The sequence below is a fragment of the Mesocricetus auratus genome, unplaced genomic scaffold, assembly GCF_017639785.1.
Source record: "Mesocricetus auratus isolate SY011 unplaced genomic scaffold, BCM_Maur_2.0 Super-Scaffold_100691, whole genome shotgun sequence".
NCBI classification, from domain to species: domain Eukaryota; kingdom Metazoa; phylum Chordata; class Mammalia; order Rodentia; family Cricetidae; genus Mesocricetus; species Mesocricetus auratus.
The window spans coordinates 44,203,709-44,224,425 of NW_024429267.1; the positions used below are offsets into that span (position 1 = coordinate 44,203,709).

General features: G+C 45.0%; 1 protein-coding gene across 1 annotated transcript in view; it reads right to left on the reverse strand.

The window, feature by feature from the left end:
* LOC101822483 (collagen alpha-4(VI) chain-like) overlaps window positions 1–20,717 on the reverse strand; it is a 115,989-nt gene that overhangs the window by 55,935 nt on the left and 39,337 nt on the right. Inside the window, 4 exon segments of the mRNA XM_021230102.2 lie at window positions 323–394; window positions 15,898–15,951; window positions 18,613–18,705; window positions 18,868–19,013. Of these exon segments, the coding sequence (XP_021085761.1) occupies window positions 323–394; window positions 15,898–15,951; window positions 18,613–18,705; window positions 18,868–19,013 (365 nt within the window).

Genomic DNA, 20,717 nt, shown 5'->3' on the forward strand with positions numbered 1-20,717 from the left:
CCCCAGCTCCTTCATCTCTGAGTGGACATGATTCAGGTTCGTACTCAACACCCACCACCAGAGTTCTGGGCCATGGGCCTGCTCTACCCACAGTGTGGAATCTAACTGACAGTTGTCTTTTTAGGTCACTTCCCCTCTATATTACATCATTACTTCGCTCCTGGGATCACCTCCCTGCAAACTCTACAGGTTTTACTTCCAGGCAACCTTCAGTCTAAGGAATTAAGATTCTATAGCTGTGGTGAGGAATTAAGAGTTTTCAACAACTCGAGTGACAAAAATCATGAAGGCAAAGAATCTCAAAGTTCAAGGACACACTCACCTGAGGACCTCTCACACCAGGACATCCTTCTTCACCTCGAAGTCCAGGAGGACCCCGGGGGCCTCTTTGTCCCTGTGAAGAAAAACACAGGGAAATAACTAAGCAAGCTGTCTCCATGCCTACCAAAGCAATTCTAACCAGCAGTGATACTTAGCAAAGGGACTGGGACACATCTTGAAACAGCTGACCAAACATAACCTACAAGGTCATCAGATTATAAATTCATCATCTGGCCAAGTTGAAACCTCAAAAAAGAAAACAACTTCAGAATTCAAACCTCAGGCCACTGTCCAGTGCACTGCTCAGAGCCTCCTGAGGCCTGGGGACTGAGCACTGGGGAACTCAGCCCAGTGGGCCAGCCCATCCAGAGTCTGCCAGAGTCAAGGTGCTAGTCCTGCCTCCACCATGGGAAAAGGAGAGCTATTGGAGTATTGAACCTGCTTGCAACCACCAGAAGAAAGCCTTGGACGTATACCCAGCAGGAAAGGAAGAGACCCCACCTGCACCCCCTGGTAGAAGGTATGGGAAGAAGGCAATATAAAAACACATTCAACAATAGAAAAACCAATATGACACCACCAGAGTCTAGGGACTCTACACCAGCAAGACCTGAACATCCCAATGCAGATGAAGCAGAAGCAAATGACCTTAGAAACAACTTCATGAAATGATAGAGGCCCTCAAAGAAGATCTGGCAAAATCCCTTACAAAAATGGAAAAAAAGCAATCCAAAAATTGCAAGAAATCAACAAATCTATTAAAGAAAGCAAGGAAAGCCAAGAAAAAATAAACAGGTGAAGGAAGCAATTCAAACATTTCAAGACCTGAAAACTGAAATAGAGACAATAAAGAAAACACAAACTGAGGGAATGCTGGAAATAGAAAAGCTGGGTAAACAATCAGGAACTACAGATGCAAGCATAACCAACAGAATACAAGAGATGGAAGAGAGAATCTCAGGTGTTGAAGATACACTAGGAGAAATAGATTCCAGAGAACCATCAGGTCATACTTTGAAAACCTGTACTCCACAAAATTCAAAAATTTAAAGGAAATGGACAATTTTCTGGATAGATATCACTTACCAAAATTAAATCAAGAACAGATAAGCAATGTAAGCAGACCTATAACCACTAATGAAATAGAAGCAGTCATCACAAGTCTCCCAACCAAAAAAAGCCCAGGGCCAGATGGCCTCAATGCAGAATTCTACCAGAAATTCAAAGAATCAATTCTTCTCAAAGTATTCCATGCAGTAGAAACAGAAGAGTCATTGCCAAACTCTTTTTACGAGGTTTCAATAACCTTGATATCTAAGCCACACAAAGACACAACTAAGAAAGAGAACTTTAGACCAATATCCCTCATGAACATTTGTTGGGGAAGTCTTATGTCAATAAAGCACTGTTGAGCTAATAGGGAACCAAGAAAGGAGGGACTAGGAGTCCAGGAGGACTCTGGGAAGGAGAAACACAGGAGAGTCGAGAAGTAACGCCATGGGGTAGGAAGCCTGGAAACGTCTCCAGTAAGAGAAATACATAGATTAACAATTATGGGGCAATTACTTAAGTCAGAGCTAGCCAGGAAGAAACAAGCAAGGCCAACAGCCTCATAATTAATATAGCCTCCTGTGTGTTTATTTGGGACTGATGCGGCTCTAGAACCAGGACGGCGGGAAGGCTTCTCTCAAGGAAAAGCCTACTCTTTACAAACATTGATGCAAAAATACTCAATAAAATACTGGCATCGCTGGGCAGTGGTGGCGCACACCTTTAATCCCAGCACTCGGGAGGCAGAGGCAGGTGGATCTCTGTGAGTTCGAGACCAGCATGGTCTACAGAGCTAGTTCCAGGATAGTCTCCAAAGCCACAGAGAAACCCTGTCTCGAAAAAAAAAATACTGGCATCATCACAAAAGCCATAAACAACATAAAACAAGTGAAAAACCTTTATTGCAAGAACTTTGAGTCTTTAAAGAAAGAAATAGAAGATACCAGAAAATGGAAAGATCTCCAATACTCATGGATAGATAGGATCAACGTAGTTAAAATGGCAATCTTGCCAAAAGCAATCTACAGATTCAATGCAATCCCCATCAAAATCCCAGCACAATTCTTCACAGACCTTAAAAGAATAATACTCAACTTTATATGGAAAAACAAAAGACCCAGGATAGCCAAAATATCCCTGTACCATAAAGGAATTTCCAGAGGCATCACCATCCCTGACTTCAAGCTCTATTATAGACCTATAGTCCTGAAAACAGCTTGGTATTGGCACAAAAATAGACAGGTAGACCAATGGAATTGAATTGAAAACCCTGACATTAACCCACACACCTGTGAACACCTGATCCTTGACAAAGAAGTTAAAACTATACAATGGAAAAAAGAAAGCATCTTCAACAAATGGTGCTGGCATAACTGGATGCTGGCAGTTAGAAGAATGTGGATAGGTCCATATGTATTGCCATGGACAAAACTTAAGTCCAGGTGGATCAAAGACCTCAACATGAATGAAGCCACACTGAACCCCTTAGAAGAGAAAGTGAGAGGTACCCTGGAATGAATTGTTACAGGAGACTGCTTCCTGAGCATAACACCAGTAGCACAGACACTTAATGTGATAGACAATTAATAAATGGGACTGCCTGAAACTGAGAAGCTTCTATAAGGCAAAGAACACAATCAACAAGACAAAACAGCAGCCCACAGAATGGGAAAAGATCTTCACCAACCTCACATCTGACAGAGGGCTGATTTCCAAAATAGACAAAGAACTCAAGAAGCTAGTAACCAAAACACCAAAGGATCCAATTAAAAAGTGGGGTACAGCCAGGCGTTGGTGGCGCACTCCTTTAATCCCAGCACTCGGGAGGCAGAGGCAGGCGGATCTCTGTGAGTTCAAGGCCAGGCTGGACCAACAGCCTCCAAAACAGAGGAACCCTGTCTCGTAAAACCAAAATAAAAAAGTGGGGTACAGAACCAAATAGAGAATTCTCAATAGAGGAATCTAAAATGGCTGAAAGACACTTAAGAAAGTGCTCAACATCCTTAGCCATCAGGGAAATGCAAATCAAAACAATTCTGAGATACCATCTCACCCCTGTGAGAATGGCTACAATCAAAAACACCAATGACAGTTTATTCTGGAGAGGATGTGGAGAAAGGGGAACACTCCTCCACTGCTGGTGGGAGTGCAAACTCGTACAGACCCTTTGGAAATCAGTATGGCGGTTCCTCAGGAAAATTGGAATCAGTCTACCACAAGATCCAGCAATTCCACTCTTAGGCATATACACAAAAGATGCACACTCATACAACAAGGACATCTGTTCAACTATGTTCATAGCAGCGTTATTTGTACTAGCCAGAACCTGGAAGCAACCTAGATGCCCCACAACTGAAGAATGGATAGAGAAAATGTGGTACATTTACACAATAGAGTACTACTCAGGGAAAAAAACAATGGAATCCTGAGATTTGCAGGCAAATGGATGGCACTAGAAGAAACCATCCTGAGTGAGGTCACAAAAAGACAAACATGGCATGTACTCATTCATATATGGATTTTAGACTTGGAGCACAGAATTACCAGCCTACTGTGAGGAGCCGCCCTCGCTATCGCTATTGCCGTTAGAAGATGGCGCTGACATCTGCTGTCAGTTGGAGTTAACCGTTAGAAGATGGCGCTGACATCTGCTGTCAGTTGGAGTTAACCGTTTAAGCTGTGCCTCTCCCGTGGCGTCATCTGGGGTGATGTGCAAACCACCAATCCCGGCTCTACACGTCTCACTCGGAGCTCCTAGGCTTATATAAGGGGCTGGGTTTCTTAGCTTGGGGTCTCCCTCTAAGAAGCTGATCATCTATCTCTCAAGATGCATTAAAGCTTTACTGCAGAAGGATCCGAGTGTTCTGCGTCGTTCTTGCTGGCGAGACGGTAGCGCGGGACATCTGGTGCCGAAACCCGGGAACTCTTCAACATCGCCGGCGCCGCGGGAGACCCCTCGGAAGACGGGGCGGATTCAGAACTGCAGGGACGTAAGTTCAGAGAGGTATGCTTTATCCTGAACACCCCCTTTCTCGACTTTGGCCTTAGTTTGTCATCACCGTGGGACGGGTCAGTGGAGGCTTTGGTGCTAGTCCTGTTTGTCCTTCTCCTTCATCGTGGCTGGTGCTGACAGAACAGTGCTGTCAGGCTGGTGCTGTCAGTCTGGTGCTGTCAGTCTGGTGCTGTCAGTCTGGTGCTGTCAGTCTGGTAACGGAGTTGAGTGCCGTTTTTTAGATAAGCCGCTAGCGCGATGGGGTTGTCACAGTCAGTGGTTACTGCCCTACAGACTGTGCTAAAACAAAGAGATCTTAAAATTGCACCACGAACACTTCAAAATTTTGTGAAGGAGGTAGATAGAGTGGCACCATGGTATGCTTGTTCCGGGTCCCTCACTGTGGCCTCATGGAACAAGCTAGGTAAAGAACTAGACAGGAAGCATGCAGAAGGAGATCTCCACTTAGGTACCAAAGCCATTTGGAAGCTAGTTAAAAACTGCTTGGAGGATGAGGCCTGTCACCCTGCTATAATAGAAAGTCAGGGAACCTTAGAGGAAGTTCAGGATAGCATGTCAGAAACTGAACGGAGTGAGAGAATGGGAGCTCGCAAAAGGAAAGACATGTCTAAGAAAAAAGGCCCTCCCAAGAAGTTAAGAAAGGGGAGAGAAAGAAGGGAGTGATCATTCACCCCCTAACAAATCTAAGAAAAAGAAAAAGCCAGAATCTAGGCTATACCCTACAGTAGAGCTAGAAGCCTTGGAGCTAGATAATTCTGATTCTGACACTCTGTATTCTAGCGAAGAAGGTGGTCTAGAGGAGGAGGTGGCACGGTATGAGGAAGAAAGATATCACCCTGATAGACACCGGCCACTGAAAACAAAAATGAATGTGAGGCCACCGCCTATAAATCCGGCGGGCTCACGCCCCTCAGCGCCTCCGCAGTATGAGCTTCGGCTGAATACTGGTACTGACTCCTTTTTACCTTTAGAGGAACGGAGAAAAATACAAGTAGCTTTTCCAGTATTCGAGAATGTGGAAGGCGGAAGAGTACATACCCCTGTAGATTACAATCAAATCAAAGAATTGGCCGAATCCGTTCGTAATTATGGGGTCAATGCTAACTTTACCACATTACAGGTGGAAAGGCTTGCTAATTTTGCCATGACTCCCACTGACTGGCAGACGACAGTGAAAGCAGTGCTTCCCAACATGGGACAATACATGGAATGGAAGGCTCTCTGGTATGATGCAGCCCAGGCACAAGCTAGAGTTAATGCCACGGCTGAAGATGAGAATCAGAGGCAGTGGACATTTGAAATGCTGACAGGTCAGGGTCAACATGCCCTTAATCAAACCAACTACATCTGGGGTGTCTATGGTCAGGTGTCGGCCGCCGCTATTAAAGCATGGAAGGCCCTCACAAAAAGGGAGAGTCCAGTGGACACCTTACAAAGATTGTCCAAGGACCCCAAGAGCCATTTTCAGACTTTGTGGCCAGAATGACAGAGGCCGCCAGTCGCATCTTTGGTGATTCAGAACAAGCTATGCCCCTGATTGAGCAACTTGTCTATGAACAAGCAACCCAGGAATGTCGGCGGCTATCGCCCCTCGCAAAAGCAAAGGTTTACAAGATTGGCTCAGAGTGTGCAGGGAGCTGGGGGGACCCCTAACCAATGCAGGACTAGCTGCCGCCATTTTACAAACGCACAGGCGTAGAGATTTATCTAGTCGAAAAGCTTGTTTTAATTGTGGGAGAATGGGGCACCTTAAGAAAGATTGTCAAGCCCCTGAAAGAACAAGAGAATCGAAGCTTTGCCATCGTTGTGGTAAAGGTTATCATAGGGCTAGCGAATGCAGGTCAGTCCGGGATGTAAAAGGGAGGCTTCTGCCCCCTATTGAAGAACCCAAGGTACCCCAATCAAAAAACGGGTCACGGGGCCCATGGTCCCAGGGCCCTCAGAAATATGGGAACCAATTTCAGAAAAGCAATCAAGAGGAAGTAGAGGTTTCCGAGGAACCCCCGGAATGGACTTGCGTGCCGCCTCCGACTTCTTACTCATGCCCCAAATGAATGTTCAACCGGTCCCAGTCCATTCCCCTGGACCTTTGCCCCCTGCCACCATTGGGCTTATTCTGGGCCGTGGCTCCTTAACTTTACAGGGACTCATTATATATCCTGGAATTGTTGACCCGTATCATAAAGAGGAGATTCAAGTTCTCTGTTCTAGCCCTCGGGGTGTATTTTCTATAAAGCAGGGAGATAGAATTGCACAACTGGTGTTGCTGCCCTCCCTCGGGGATGGAGAAACCTACACTTTACAAAAAAGGGCTATGGGATCTTCTGGAAGTGATTCAGCCTATCTGGCTATACCCCTAAATGAGAGACCTACAATAAAATTGTTAATTAATGGAAAAGAATTTGAAGGGATAATGGATACGGGAGCAGACAAAAGCATTATTTCACTCCATTGGTGGCCGAAGTCTTGGCCCACTGTTGTTTCATCTCATTCTCTACAAGGTCTTGGATACCAGTCCTCTCCTGCCATCAGTGCCTCAGCCTTAACCTGGCGGAATGCTGAGGGCAAACAGGGATGTTTTACCCCCTATGTGTTGCCACTCCCTGTAAATTTATGGGGACGGGATGTGTTACAAGCCATGGGCATGACCCTAACTAATGAATACTCCCCCCAGGCATCAGCCATTATGGCAAAGATGGGGTATACAAACGGTAGAGGCTTGGGTAGGCAAGAACAAGGCAGAATAAAACCCATTACGCAACACGGAAATCGGGGTAGAAAAGGACTGGGTTTTATTTAGGGGCCGTTGAGGCTTCACGACCCATACCATGGAAAACAGAGGAGCCGTTATGGGTCTCTCAATGGCCTCTATCCTCTGAAAAATTAGAGGCTGTCACAAGATTAGTGCAAGAACAGGAACGGCTGGGGCATCTAGAGCCTTCTACCTCCCCATGGAATACACCAATTTTTGTTATTAAGAAGAAATCTGGGAAGTGGAGATTACTCCATGACCTGCGGGCCATTAACAATCAGATGCATCTTTTTGGCCCTGTTCAAAGAGGCCTTCCTTTGCTTTCTGCACTTCCTCAAGATTGGAAGCTTATTATTATAGATATTAAGGATTGTTTCTTCTCTATTCCACTTTACCCACAGGATAGACCAAGGTTTGCCTTCACTATCCCTTCTCTTAATCATATGGAACCAGACAAGAGATTTCAGTGGAAGGTACTGCCGCAAGGCATGGCCAATAGCCCAACAATATGTCAGCTGTATGTGCAGGAGGCTTTGGAGCCAATTAGGAAGCAATTTACATCTTTAATCGTTATCCATTATATGGACGATATTCTTATTTGTCACAAAGAGTTAGATGTTTTACAAAAGGCTTTCCCCATGCTGGTGGCTGAATTAAAACAGTGGGGATTAGAGATTGCCTCAGAAAAGGTTCAAATTGCAGATACAGGCCTCTTTTTGGGCTCAATGATTACTCCCAAAAATATAGTTCCTCAGAAAATAGAAATTCGCAAAGACCACTTACAAACATTAAATGATTTTCAGAAACTTCTGGGAGATATAAATTGGTTGAGGCCCTTTTTAAAAATTCCATCTGCTGATCTAAAACCCCTCTTCGATCTCCTGGAGGGTGAGCCTCATATCTCCTCACCCAGAAAATTTACCCCTGCCGCCCACCGAGCCTTACAGATGGTGGAAGAGGCCTTACAGGAAGCACAATTACAACGTATTGAGGAGTCACTACCTTTTAATCTGTGTGTTTTTAAGACAGCTCAATTGCCAACTGCAGTCCTGTGGCAACATGGACCATTACTTTGGATTCATCCAAATGCTTCCCCTGCTAAGATTATTGACTGGTACCCTGATGCTGTTGCACAGCTCGCTTCGCGGAATAAAAGCAGCTGTTACACATTTTGGCAGGGATCCTGATTCCTTGATTGTGCCTTATACTGCTGCACAAGTTCAGACCTTGGCAGCCACATCTAGTGATTGGGCAGTTTTAGTTACTTCCTTTTCAGGACAAATTGATAATCATTTTCCAAAGCATCCAATTTTACAGTTTGCCCTAAACCAGGCTATAGTGTTTCCACAAGTGACAGCTAAAGACCCACTCCCAGATGGGACTGTGGTGTACACTGATGGATCAAAAACTGGTATGGGAGCTTATGTGGTCAAGGATAGGGTTATATCTAAACAATATAATGAAACTTCACCTCAAGTTGTAGAATGTCTGATAGTACTGGAGGTTCTTGAGGCTTTTCCAGGACCCCTCAATATTGTATCAGATTCCTCTTATGTGGTTAATGCAGTTAATCTCCTTGAGATAGCTGGAATAATAAGATCCTCCAGCAGAGTTGCTAACATCTTTCAAAAGATACAAGCTGCCTTGTTAAATAGGAGATTTCCTGTTTTCATTACCCATGTCCGAGCACATTCTGGACTCCCAGGTCCCATGTCCTTAGGGAATGACTTAGCGGACAAGGCTACAAAGCTGGTGGCCGCTGCCTTGTCTACCCATGCACAAGCAGCAAAAGAATTCCATAAGCGCTTTCATGTGACGGCTGAGACCTTGCGCCGTCGTTTTGCTCTATCCAGGAAAGAGGCTAGGGAAATTGTTACTCAATGCCAGAATTGCTGCGAATTCTTACCTACTCCCCACATGGGAATAAACCCACGTGGCATTAGACCATTGCAGATGTGGCAGATGGATGTTACTCATATTCCCTCTTTTGGAAGGCTTCAATATGTTCATGTTTCTGTTGACACCTGTTCTGGCGTAATGTTCGCCACACCCCTAACAGGGGAAAAGGCCTCATATGTGATTCAACATTGCCTTGAGGCCTGGAGTGCTTGGGGAAAACCCAGAATTTTAAAAACAGACAATGGACCAGCATATACCTCTCAAAAATTCCGACAGTTTTGTCGGCAAATGGATGTTACCCATCTAACTGGCCTACCTTATAACCCTCAAGGACAGGGCATTGTGGAACGTGCCCATCGTACACTCAAATCATATCTGATTAAACAAAAGGGGAGTATTGAGGATGTTCTACCCTCGGTACCAAGAGTTGCTGTATCCATGGCACTTTTTACCCTTAATTTCTTGAACTCTGATGCCCAAGGCCACACTGCGGCCGATCGCCACAGTTTAGAGCCTGATAGGCCAAAAGAAATGGTAAAATGGAAAGATGTCTTGACTGATCTCTGGAAAGGCCCGGATCCTATTCTTATAAGATCCAGGGGAGCTGTGTGTGTTTTTCCACAGGAGGAAGAAAACCCCCTGTGGATCCCTGAAAGACTCACTCGAAGAGCTCCTTCACAACTCCAGAATAAGAAGGATGGAGGCCAAGTGGGTGATGAAGACTCTCCTACTCGGGATGATGGTTCCTAGTATGATGGGAGAGTTACGGTGGGCCATCATGTCTACCTTCCCCTACCGATGCCAGTGATGCAGAATGCCCAGGTGTTCCCTAGATTTTTCACAACTAATAGAGAGTTGGGGCTTGCCTTTTTGCCTTTAGATCCTCAGATACAGAGTTTTCAGGATGAGAGAACCTTGTCATTGGTAGGAAGCTTGTGCTTTACTGTGATTTCTTCATTAAAGGATAATTTTATTCATATGGATCCAGAAAGATCTAATGCTAATCCTTTTGAATTAATGGAAGCTGTACTGATCTTTCTCCTATGATAGTGAGAAGGGACAGATTACTTTTGATTGGAAAGGGGCATTAGGCAACAGTCTGAGTGAGGGACAGAGCTATGGATCATCTGATTGGTCCTCCTCCAATGTTAAGTATACCCCTTTTAAGAGAACTAATTATTCAGCTGCCCTTTATTTGGGTTGTGAGTAATGATACCTTAGGTAAGAATCAGAAAGAAATAAATTGCTCTGCTTAGAATTGTTTTTATGCATTATGCTGGGATGCTATTAAGCACCCTTTTGCTTTGGTAATGCGCATGCCTCGATTTGTTCCAGTTCCTGTTGAGACGCCAAGTAATTTGAGTTTGTTTAGGGAAAAGCGAGATTTTTGGGATCTCTGCTATTATTGTGGGCCTGATAGCCACCGCCGCGGTTACTGCTTCGGTTACCGCCTCGGCCCTTGCACTTTCTGCCACTGTGCAGACAACTCAAACCATTAATGAACTATAGGCCACTGTGACCATGGTCCTAGATAAACAGGCCACTGCCAATTCTCAGATACAAGGAGGCCTGATGTTGGTAAACCAACAGATTAATTTGGTTCAGGAACAATTGGATATATTGTGGCAGATGGCCCAATTGGGATGTGAACAAAAGTTGCCTGGCCTTTGTGTCACTTCAGTACAATATGAGAATTTTACAAGAGCAGCTAACCTGTCACAAGCTCTGTCTCAACATTTATTACAGAATTGGACTTTTGAGTTTGAGCAGACACTCCGTGAGTTGAGAATGGCGATCCTGCAAGTGAATTCGACGCATCTGGATCTTTCTCTGATGGAAGGCCTCTCCTCCTGGATTTCATCTGCATTTTCTTATTTTAAGGAATGGGTGGGGGTAGGATCATTTAGCCTAGTTCTCTGCTGTGGAATAGTGTTGATGCTTTGGATGGTGTGTAAGCTCAGAGCCCAAACAAAAGAGACAAAGTGGTGGTGGCACAAGCACTTGCTGCCTTAGAACACGGAGCCTCCCCTGACATTTGGTTAACCATGTTAAAGCAATAGGTCGCTGGCCTCCCAGCTCTTGCACCCCACGAGGCTAGTCTCATTGCACGGGATAGAGTGGGTAGGCTTCAGCAGCCCAAGGAGTTGCAAGGCTAAGCACTGCACAGGAGAGGTCTGCGGTATAACGACTTTCTCCTGGGAGATAAGTCATCTTGCATGAAGGTTCTATGTCATGATCTCCTTCCCCCAGAAAAACGACATCGGACTGGTCAGGGCTCTCTCTGGGGATAAGACCCTGGAGAGGAGCTTTGTACATGTTCCGAATTTGCACATGGGGATTTGACCTCTATCTCCACTCCAAAGTTGTGGGTGTCCTATTGCTTCAAAAATAAATGAATAGGGGAGATGTGAGGAGCCGCCCTCGCTATCGCTATTGCCGTTAGAAGATGGCGCTGACATCTGCTGTCAGTTGGAGTTAACCGTTTAAGCTGTGCCTCTCCCGTGGCGTCATCTGGGGTGATGTGCAAACCACCAATCCCAGCTCTACACGTCTCACTCGGAGCTCCTAGGCTTATATAAGGGGCTGGGTTTCTTAGCTTGGGGTCTCCCTCTAAGAAGCTGATCATCTATCTCTCAAGATGCATTAAAGCTTTACTGCAGAAGGATCCGAGTGTTCTGCGTCGTTCTTGCTGGCGAGACGGTAGCGCGGGACAGCCTACAATCTACACTGCCAGTGAAGCTAAGAAACAAGGAGGACCCTAAGAGAGACACACATGGTCCCCTGGAGAAGAGGAAAGAGACAGGATCTTCTGAGCAAATTGGGAGCAGGAGGGGAGGGGAGAGGAAGTTAGGAGAAAGAGAAGGGTAGAAGAGGAGCAGAGAGGAGGACATGAGGGAGCAGGAAGATTGAGTCAGGGGAAGAATAGAGGAGAGCAAGAAAAGAGATACCATAATAGAGGGAGCCATTAAAGGTTTAAAGAGAAATCTGGCACTAAGGAAATGTCCAGAGATCTACAAGAATGACACAAACTAACAAGCTAAGCAATAGTGGAGAGGCTAATTTAAATGCCCTTCCCTGATAATGAGATTGATGACTACCTTATATGCCATCCTAGAGCCTTCATAGCTGATAGAAGCAGAAGCAGACACTACAACTAAACATTGAGCCGAACTCCTGGAATCCAGTTGCAGAGAGGGAGGAGTGATCAAAGGGATCAAGATCAGACTGGAGAAACCCACAGAAGCAGCTGACCTGAACAAGGAGGAGCTCATGGACCCCAGACTGACAGCTGGGGAACCAGCATGGGACTGATCCAGACCCCCTGAAAGTAGGTCCTCAAGATTGCACAGCAAGGGCTTTACCCACTGAGCCATCCCCCAGCCTCAGGATGTTATCTTACACCACTGAGATGGAGGGTGACTTGGGAGAGGTATGATCAATATAACAGAAGATATCTGGAAGAATAAATTGTCTGCTCTGGAAACATGTTCCCCTTGAGCCTACAAATGTATGCTCACACCTCTGATAGCATTCCACCTACAGACATACCTCTGGCACTAAGCAAGAAAACCTGACCATTTTTAGACGAAAAGTAACAATATTAAGAGCTGTTCAGAGGACAGGACACAGTGAAGTCACCTCTTGTAAGAAACTGCATTAAACATAGAAGAAGGCTGGGGAGATGGCTCGGTAGGCACGAGAACCTGATGTGCAAATCTGAGGATCTGAGTCCCCAGCACACACGTTAAAAGCCAGAGGCTGTGGTATGATCCCAGTGTAGCAAGACGGGAGGCAGAGAATTGTCTGGAAGCTCCCAAGCCAGTTGGCCCAAGTATGTAGCACATAAACAAGAAAGATCCTACCACAACAAGAAGGAAGAAGAGAACCCACTCCCAAAAAGGACCTGCATGTGATACACACATGCTCCCTCACTGACCTGCCCTGCATGTATAAAAAATAACACTGGAAATTTTATACATCATCAAAAATTAGAAGGAATTTTTTGCGTGAAACAGCAAGAACTCATACCCATGTTCAGTAAGGCTATGCTTACTAAAGAAAGAGATGGAGAGAGAGACAGACAGACAGACAGAGACAGAGAGGGAGATAAGAGGGAGGTTGATCAATTCTCCCAAAACTGAAAAGTAGATTGGTTTACATAGGTCTTGGCAGCTACATTTTTTCTTTAATTTCTGCTTATCTTCTACATTCAGACAGTGTAGGTGTTCAGAATAATAACTAGAAGGCAGGGTGGATTGCTCAGTGGTTAAAAGCGTTGGCTGCTCTTCCAGAGGACCCAGGTTCAGTTCCCAACACCCACGTAACAGCTCACAACTGTCTGTAACTCCAGTTCCAGAGAATATGATACCCTTTTCTGACTTCTGTGGACATCAGCCTCATATGTAGTATATAGACACACCTGCAGCAAAAACACTAATATAAATAAATAATAAATTTTGAAAACCAGTTAGAGCAGAGAAACTATCTATACTTGTATGTGGAGTAGTTCACAAGGGGTATTTTTTTCTAATTACACTGAAAGGAGGAGGCAAAAGCACCTTGACCTACGTACTGCCATTTTGACTTCAGACTCCATTTTACCTGCAGGGTGAAATAAAGTTCAGGTTCCCAAGCCATAGGGGAGCTGAGAACTTTCCAATGGCTGACCCACCCCCTCCCTAAAACAGCTTTAATTCTCTAGAAACATTATGGCTGTTCCTCACAACAGAAAGAACAAATGAATCTGATTGGTTGGACTAAAAGGCTTGCAGTGTATGTTGGTTGACAATGATGGAACACACAAGGGAAGTCCCTAATCTTTGATTCCTGATTGGTGAAAACTGTAACTGTAACTTTGCAACCACTGTTTGTGATCTTTGTGGTTATAAACCCCACTTCTGCCCCTGCTTGGGGCTATCAGGAGAAACAGGGCTCCCAAGTGCTGGTCCTGCAGCCCTGATCAATCAATGACCCGCTTATATGGTGGTTTATTAAAATCTTTGGAATCCACAAGTGTTACCTCTCTCCTTCCTCATGGTGCACAACGGGCTAGGTGTAACAACATTCCAATGATGTTTTCTGTTTTTAACTCTCATTCTTCCCCAAGTATGAGGTAGAGGGAAGAGCCATACAGATAAAGTTCCAGAGCAGGCAAGAGACAGAAGCAGGCATGCAAGTTCAGCTGCTGCCTAAAAGCTAAGTATGGAAAACACTGCTCTTTTCATGTTTTGTCAAATATATATCCATTTTCGTAAAGTAATATAGCATATATATTAACACAAAGTTGGTTTTTGTCATTATGAAATAAGTAAATAAAATTCTCTTAGCTTTAACTCATAATGGAGTAGATATCACAATAATAAACCCAGAGCTGGGAAAGACTTAAGGGTAGAGTTCTTGCCCATGAACAAGATCCTGTGTTCAATCCCCAGCAACACACACACACACACACACACACACACACACACACACACACACACACACACACACACAGTCTGTCTTTGGGAGCATCTGTAATTGTTAAGAGAATAAAGACTGAAGGATGGGGGAATGGAGAGTCATTGGTGAGAAGGTATAAATTCAATTTTAAGTGTGTAGGTTTGGGGCTCTAAAGCACAGTATGGCAGCTACAGTTAACAGCACAGCACTAGCTGCTTAAAATTCTCTAAGGAGATGGATCCTAAATGTTCTCACCACACACCAGAAAAAGTGCTGACTGCAACGTGGCCAACCTGCCAACAGCCTCGACTGTATGTTGGTCTCACAACATGTACATGTATGTCACCATCAGGGTGACACATCTTAGGGAATGCAATTCCACTTGTCAAATAAATCTCCATAAAGCTAGAGCGGAAAAGGAGTAGGGCAAACTAGTAGCAGTGGGACTCTGGTAGAATCTTTGTATCTAGGGTAAACATCAGAATGAAAACAGTTGTTCTCATTGTATCTAGGGTAAACATCAGAATGAATACTTGTTTTCTAGAAGAACTTAGACTAGAAGAAATGATTGTGGGAAACAGTGATTATTTTCTCTTATCTGTAAAACTGATTTTCTGAAGGAACTTTACAGCCTTTGCATGACTTTGGTCACAAGACTATCCTTGCACACCTGGGGCATCTTGAGTTGGTTACTGCAAACAGTGCACAATAAGGACTAAGGTTGCAAGGGTGTGATGTCTTCCTTCAGGAAACATATAGATTGGATCAAGGGCTTTGGTATGAGGAACTTGTTTTACCCCACCCCCAAAAAAACAACAACAACTTTTGTGTAGCCGTCAGTAACTATGCTTCTGCAAGGCTGTTGGGGGTTCATTTCCTCAAAACTGTTCCTCCACACTACAGAGAGCCTAAAATTCATCTCGGAGTGACCCACACCACACAGAACAATCTTAAGACCAGAAAGCTCCTGAACCAGTGGTGTCCATGCAAACCGACTTTAAAGCAGCTTGTGGGACAAAGGACTGTTTAAGAATCACCTGAAAACCATCTTAAATCCTCCCGGTGTTTCTGCAATGAGAAGAAGATGGTCCCCACCGCATTCAGCCCTCCCGACCTCACAGTTCTCTCTACACCATACACGTGTCTCGCTGATAAACAAATGGTGCGTACTTCTCACGCAGCACACCCTGGGGTGGGGTGAGGTATCCACGGTTTTGTGCAAACCTTTAGTGGTTTGCCACAACTCCAGAACCTTCACTGCCACCCCAGAAAGCTGAGCAATTGCGTTATGAAGAATGGACTCGGATTCTCTTCCACTAACCCTGTCACACCAGTCATGGTCATAACAAACCACCTCAGTTTAGCTGATGGTTATCAAGTAGGAGAGGGGATAAGAAGGGAAGGGAGAAGATCCAGTACTCACATAGTCACCCTCTTCACCAGGATGGCCAGGAAGCCCGTTCAAACCCCTCTCTCCCTGAGAAGACAAGAGACTCGAATAAGTAACTTGGACTCTGGATTCTTCATCATTTCTCAAATGAAAAAAAATAATTGCTGCTACGACTTAGCTTTGTCTCACTAGGTTCATATGTTATCGAAAGATCCATTAGCTACTGAGAAGAGACACAGAAATGGAGATTCTCCACCTGTATTACAGGGAGGATATGAATACTTATTTGTTTGGCTCAACAGATTATTGCTGTGATTACAAAATATTTTTAAGTCATTCTATCATGAAAACTCATATTGACACCAGTTTCTAGTAAGTTTAAGAGAAAAACCGTGTTGTTCATAAACACGGTCTTTACCATAATTTAAAGCAGTCTGCAAAGTTCGTGCCTTTGATTACTCATGAGAAAGGGTTTATTTCTGACTCAACTGTTTAGTTTTTTTTTCAATTTCAAGTTTATAAACTGTATCATCCTAAGGAATGTTGGCTTGCTATTTGAAAGGTAGACTTGTTTATTTAGCCTAAAATCCACTGATAAGATCAGTGAGACATGTTTTATTTGTAAAATTCAATATAACCAAGCACTATTCAATTCTAACTTCACTGGGAAGTCAACATTTTCTAACTCTCTCATTGCTGGCATTTGAGACATGGCCACTTAGTTGCCAAGCACACAGTAAGGGGTTCCCAAACTCAATCCTCCAGTCTAATGTTAAAGAAGATGAGAGAGACAAACATGTTGCTAAGGCCTAACTTCCATTTCTTTTTCAAAGTCTTTATAGGGCTAGGCATGTAGCTCAGGCGGCAGAGTGTTTGCCTGCAAGCATGGATCCCTGAGTTCAATCCCCAGCACTGCATAAAGTGAGCATGGTAGTGCACACTTCTGATCCTACTACTTGGAAATTGAGGCCAAAAGGATCAAAACGTCATGGTCATAATCAGCTACATAAATTATTCAAGGCCAGGCTGGGCTGCATGAGACCTAATCTCAAAAAACAAAAAGGAAAAAAGACATTGCATACTTTGCTCTGTTTCAAATTGACAGAACTGATCTGCAAAGCAATTAAGAACTCATGCCAGGGGTTGGAGAGATGGCTTCACAGTTAAGAGAGCAGGCTGCTCTTAATGAAGACCCAAGTTCAGTTCCCAACACCCACAACAAATGGGATCAGCTGCCTTCTCCTCTATAGACACCTGCGCTTACTTGCACACACCCATATGTAGGCATGGGTGCACACAGGCAAGTAAAAATATAATTAAATCTTTAAACTAAAAAAAGAACTCATTCCAGCCAAGTTCGGAGCTGAGGGTAATTACGGGTGTATGCCGCCATACCTGGCACACACCTGCAATTATCCTCAGCTCGAGTCTGCCTAAGAAGCTCAAGGACAGCATCAACATCAATGGGTATAGCTCAACCTCACACTCGGATTTGAAGCTAAGCACCTGTCACAAAACCTGGGCTCCTGGGTGTCTCTGGGAACCTGGCCAGCCCTGAGAACCTGAGAAACCTTTCTATGAGTTAAGTACTAATTTTCCTGTCAGTTAAGTCAGAGTTAACAAAGATGGAAATCAACTGCTGCATGAAGCCAACGACTGTATCTTTTCTCAAAGTCTAATGCTGTGAAAAGAACGTTAGGAGGGGAAAGGCGCTTACAGCTGTGGGAGAAAAAGATGCTGGTCAGGTAAAGATTTGGTAAGTGAAGAATCCTGTGCAAAGACAGGATCTAGAACTGCATTTGTCAATTATACATGAGTTGGGGGGAGGGGCTTGGAGATGGCTCAGTAGGTAAAGTACTGGCCCCAGGAGCATGAGGCCCTGACATTGACCCTCAGCACCCACACGGCTGGGTGTGACAGCGCCCACATAGCTGGGTGTGACAGCATGTGCCTGTAATCCCTGCACTGGGAAGATGGAGATAGGAGAACTCTGAAGCTTGCTGGCCAGTTGGCTGGCCTAGCCAAGTTGGTAAGCTCCAGGTTCAGAAAAAGACAGTCTCAAAAATTAAAGTGGACAGCTGTTACCTGAGGGAGATTCCAGATGTTGTTGATTCATGGCCTCCATACACACCCACACATACAAATAAAGCTGTAAAACAGCCTGTCCAGCAAGATGGCCCAGCCAATAAAAGTGCTTGCCATCAAGACGGATGACCTGGGCTAAACAGGATGCACATCCTTAAGCCCAGCACTTCAGAGGAAGAGGCAGGCAGACCTATGTGAGTTCAAGGCCAGCCTGGTGGGGAGCAAGCTCTCTCTCAAAAACTAAAACAAAACTTTATAACCTGAATTTTATCCCTGGCACCCACTTCGTGAAAAAAGAGAATTGGTTCTCACAGGTTGTCCTCTGACCTCCACATAGACACCATAGCCTGCAGATGTGCACACGCACATGCAACAAAAACTTAAATTAAGAACAATTTTAAATCAACACAAAAAGGCAGCATTGTGTGACAGAAAGAATAGACTATGGTGACGTCAGGCAAACACAGGAGTTCAACTCTCAAATGCCTTTTCATATTGTACAGTTTGGGGAGAGTGTTGGCCACTTCAAGATCGCATCTGTAAAATAATGAGGTCCTCAAAGGTTTGTTTTGACTGTAAAATTATAGAGGGCTGTGAGGATGGCAGCCTTGGTGTGCATAGGGTACTAAGTGTCACCTCTGTCCCTCCACCAGGAGTTCTTACCTCCCTCCCAAGACTCCCGGGATCACCTCTGAGCCCATCATCTCCATAGCACTTGGCATACACGTGACAGCATGTCCTCTCCACAATTGTATCCTGAAACGCAGAACCTGTGTCATATACGGTTTTTTCTTCTAATCAGCCTGGGTCATACTACACACTAGACAGACAAAATTTCCAAACCCCACCCCTGTAAAGTTTCTCAAAGCCATTATCATCATTGGGACCAAGTGAAGGACACTTGGGAAGAGGACTCACGAGTTGCTTCAGTAAGATACTTGGGAGAGACTGCAGAGTGACGCTTAGAGGCTGCCGGTATGCGAACCCTCGGCCAAACTCCAGCTCCTGCAGCTCTTCTAACTTCTGCATGCCTTCCAGGCCAATGAGCAGGAGTCCAGAGAGTCCTTCACAGTGTCAAGGGGGGGGCGGGGTTACTCACCTGTCTTCCAAACCATCTGTCTCTGTCTCAGCCCAGGTGGTTACCCATCATCCCAGCATTGCCACAACCTCAGGCTTTCTTATCTCAGGCTACATTTTTGTTAAAACAAGTTCCCAGGCCAGGAGGGGAGGTTTGCATCTACAGCCCTGGAACATGCAAGCTGAGGCAGGAAGATCAGGAGTTCGAGGCCCACTCCGGCTGCATGGGCTGCCAAAACTGAGCTACACAATGAGACTCTAACTCAAAAAGAAACAAAGAAAATACAAACTAGCCTTCTTTCTAGTTGCTGTTCCTGTTGTTGACTGTTTGGGTTGAGTTTCTTTCTTTCTTTCATACGGAATCTACCTGTGTAGCCCTAGCTGGCCCAGTGCTCTGAAGAAAGCCCGAGCTAACCTCAAATTAGCAATGGTCATCCTGCCTGTCCCTCAAGTGACTTCCTTTTGAATTTTTGAGATTTTATTTTTATTTCATGTAAATGGGTGTTTGCCTGAATATACATCTGTGCACCATACACAGCACCCAAGGAGGCCAGAGACGGTAGCAGGTCTCCCAGAACTGGAGTGGCAGATGGTTGTGAGCCACCATGTGGGCACCTGAAATTGAGCTTGAGTCCCTCTGGAAGAGTAACCATCGCTCTTTACCACTGAGCCAGCTCCGCGGGCCCTGGAGTGCCTTCCTTGTATTTTCACATCTTTCTAAACCTATCCCTTGACGTTTATCCTTAGAAATTATGTCCAGGAACTGGTAAGATGTCAATAAAGTCACTCGTTGCCAAGTCTAACAACCTGAGTTCAATCCCCAGGCCCACATGATGGAAGGAGAAAACTGACTCCTGCCTGTGGCCCCCGACCTCCACATATGTGCCACAGTGTACACCACATAAACACATGCATGTGTGTGAATGAAAATGAGGCCATGACCACTCCAAGGTATGGTTGAGGAGATAGGTATTATTGTAGATATGAACAGCCAGAGGCATCTGGAAGGGTCCAGACTGAACAGGGCCATGAGAGGAGAAAAAGGGGGATAGAGGGGGAAAGAGCAAGAGAGGAGAGAAGAGGAGACAGGGCAAGCAGACCAAGAGAGGAACCAAGAGCGGAGCCAAGGGAGGACAGACTGGAGCACGTGGCCAAAATGGCTGCATTATATAGGAACCAGGAGTGAGGGGTAGGGAACCAGCCCTGGGCTGGAGAGATTATTTAGGGTAGGAGGCAGGGCGAGAAGTACTAGGAGGAGTCACAGGTACTTAGTGAGACTTGTGCCAAGTTCCTTAGGACCTGACAGTGCACACACATGTGAACATATACAAATGAATAAATCATTCCCAGGGGTGTGGATGTAGCTTAACGATAGAGCACTTGCTTAGAGTACACATGCCCTGGTAAGGAAAGGAGGGAAGAAATTATGGCAGTCATGTGACTGTTTATGGATATTCTGGTCTCCTTCTTGAGGGTGCATGGTAAGATTACACTTCCAGATTTGCTTTAGATTTATTTTGTTTTGTATGTATGAATGTTCTATCTACATATATGTCTGCGTATCCAATACATGCCAGGTATCCTCGGAGGTCACAAGAGGTAGCCCCAGGATCCCCTGGAACTGGAGTTACAGAGAGTTGTGGGCCACCATGTGGGTGCTGGGAACCAAGTCCAGGTCCTCTGTAGGAAGC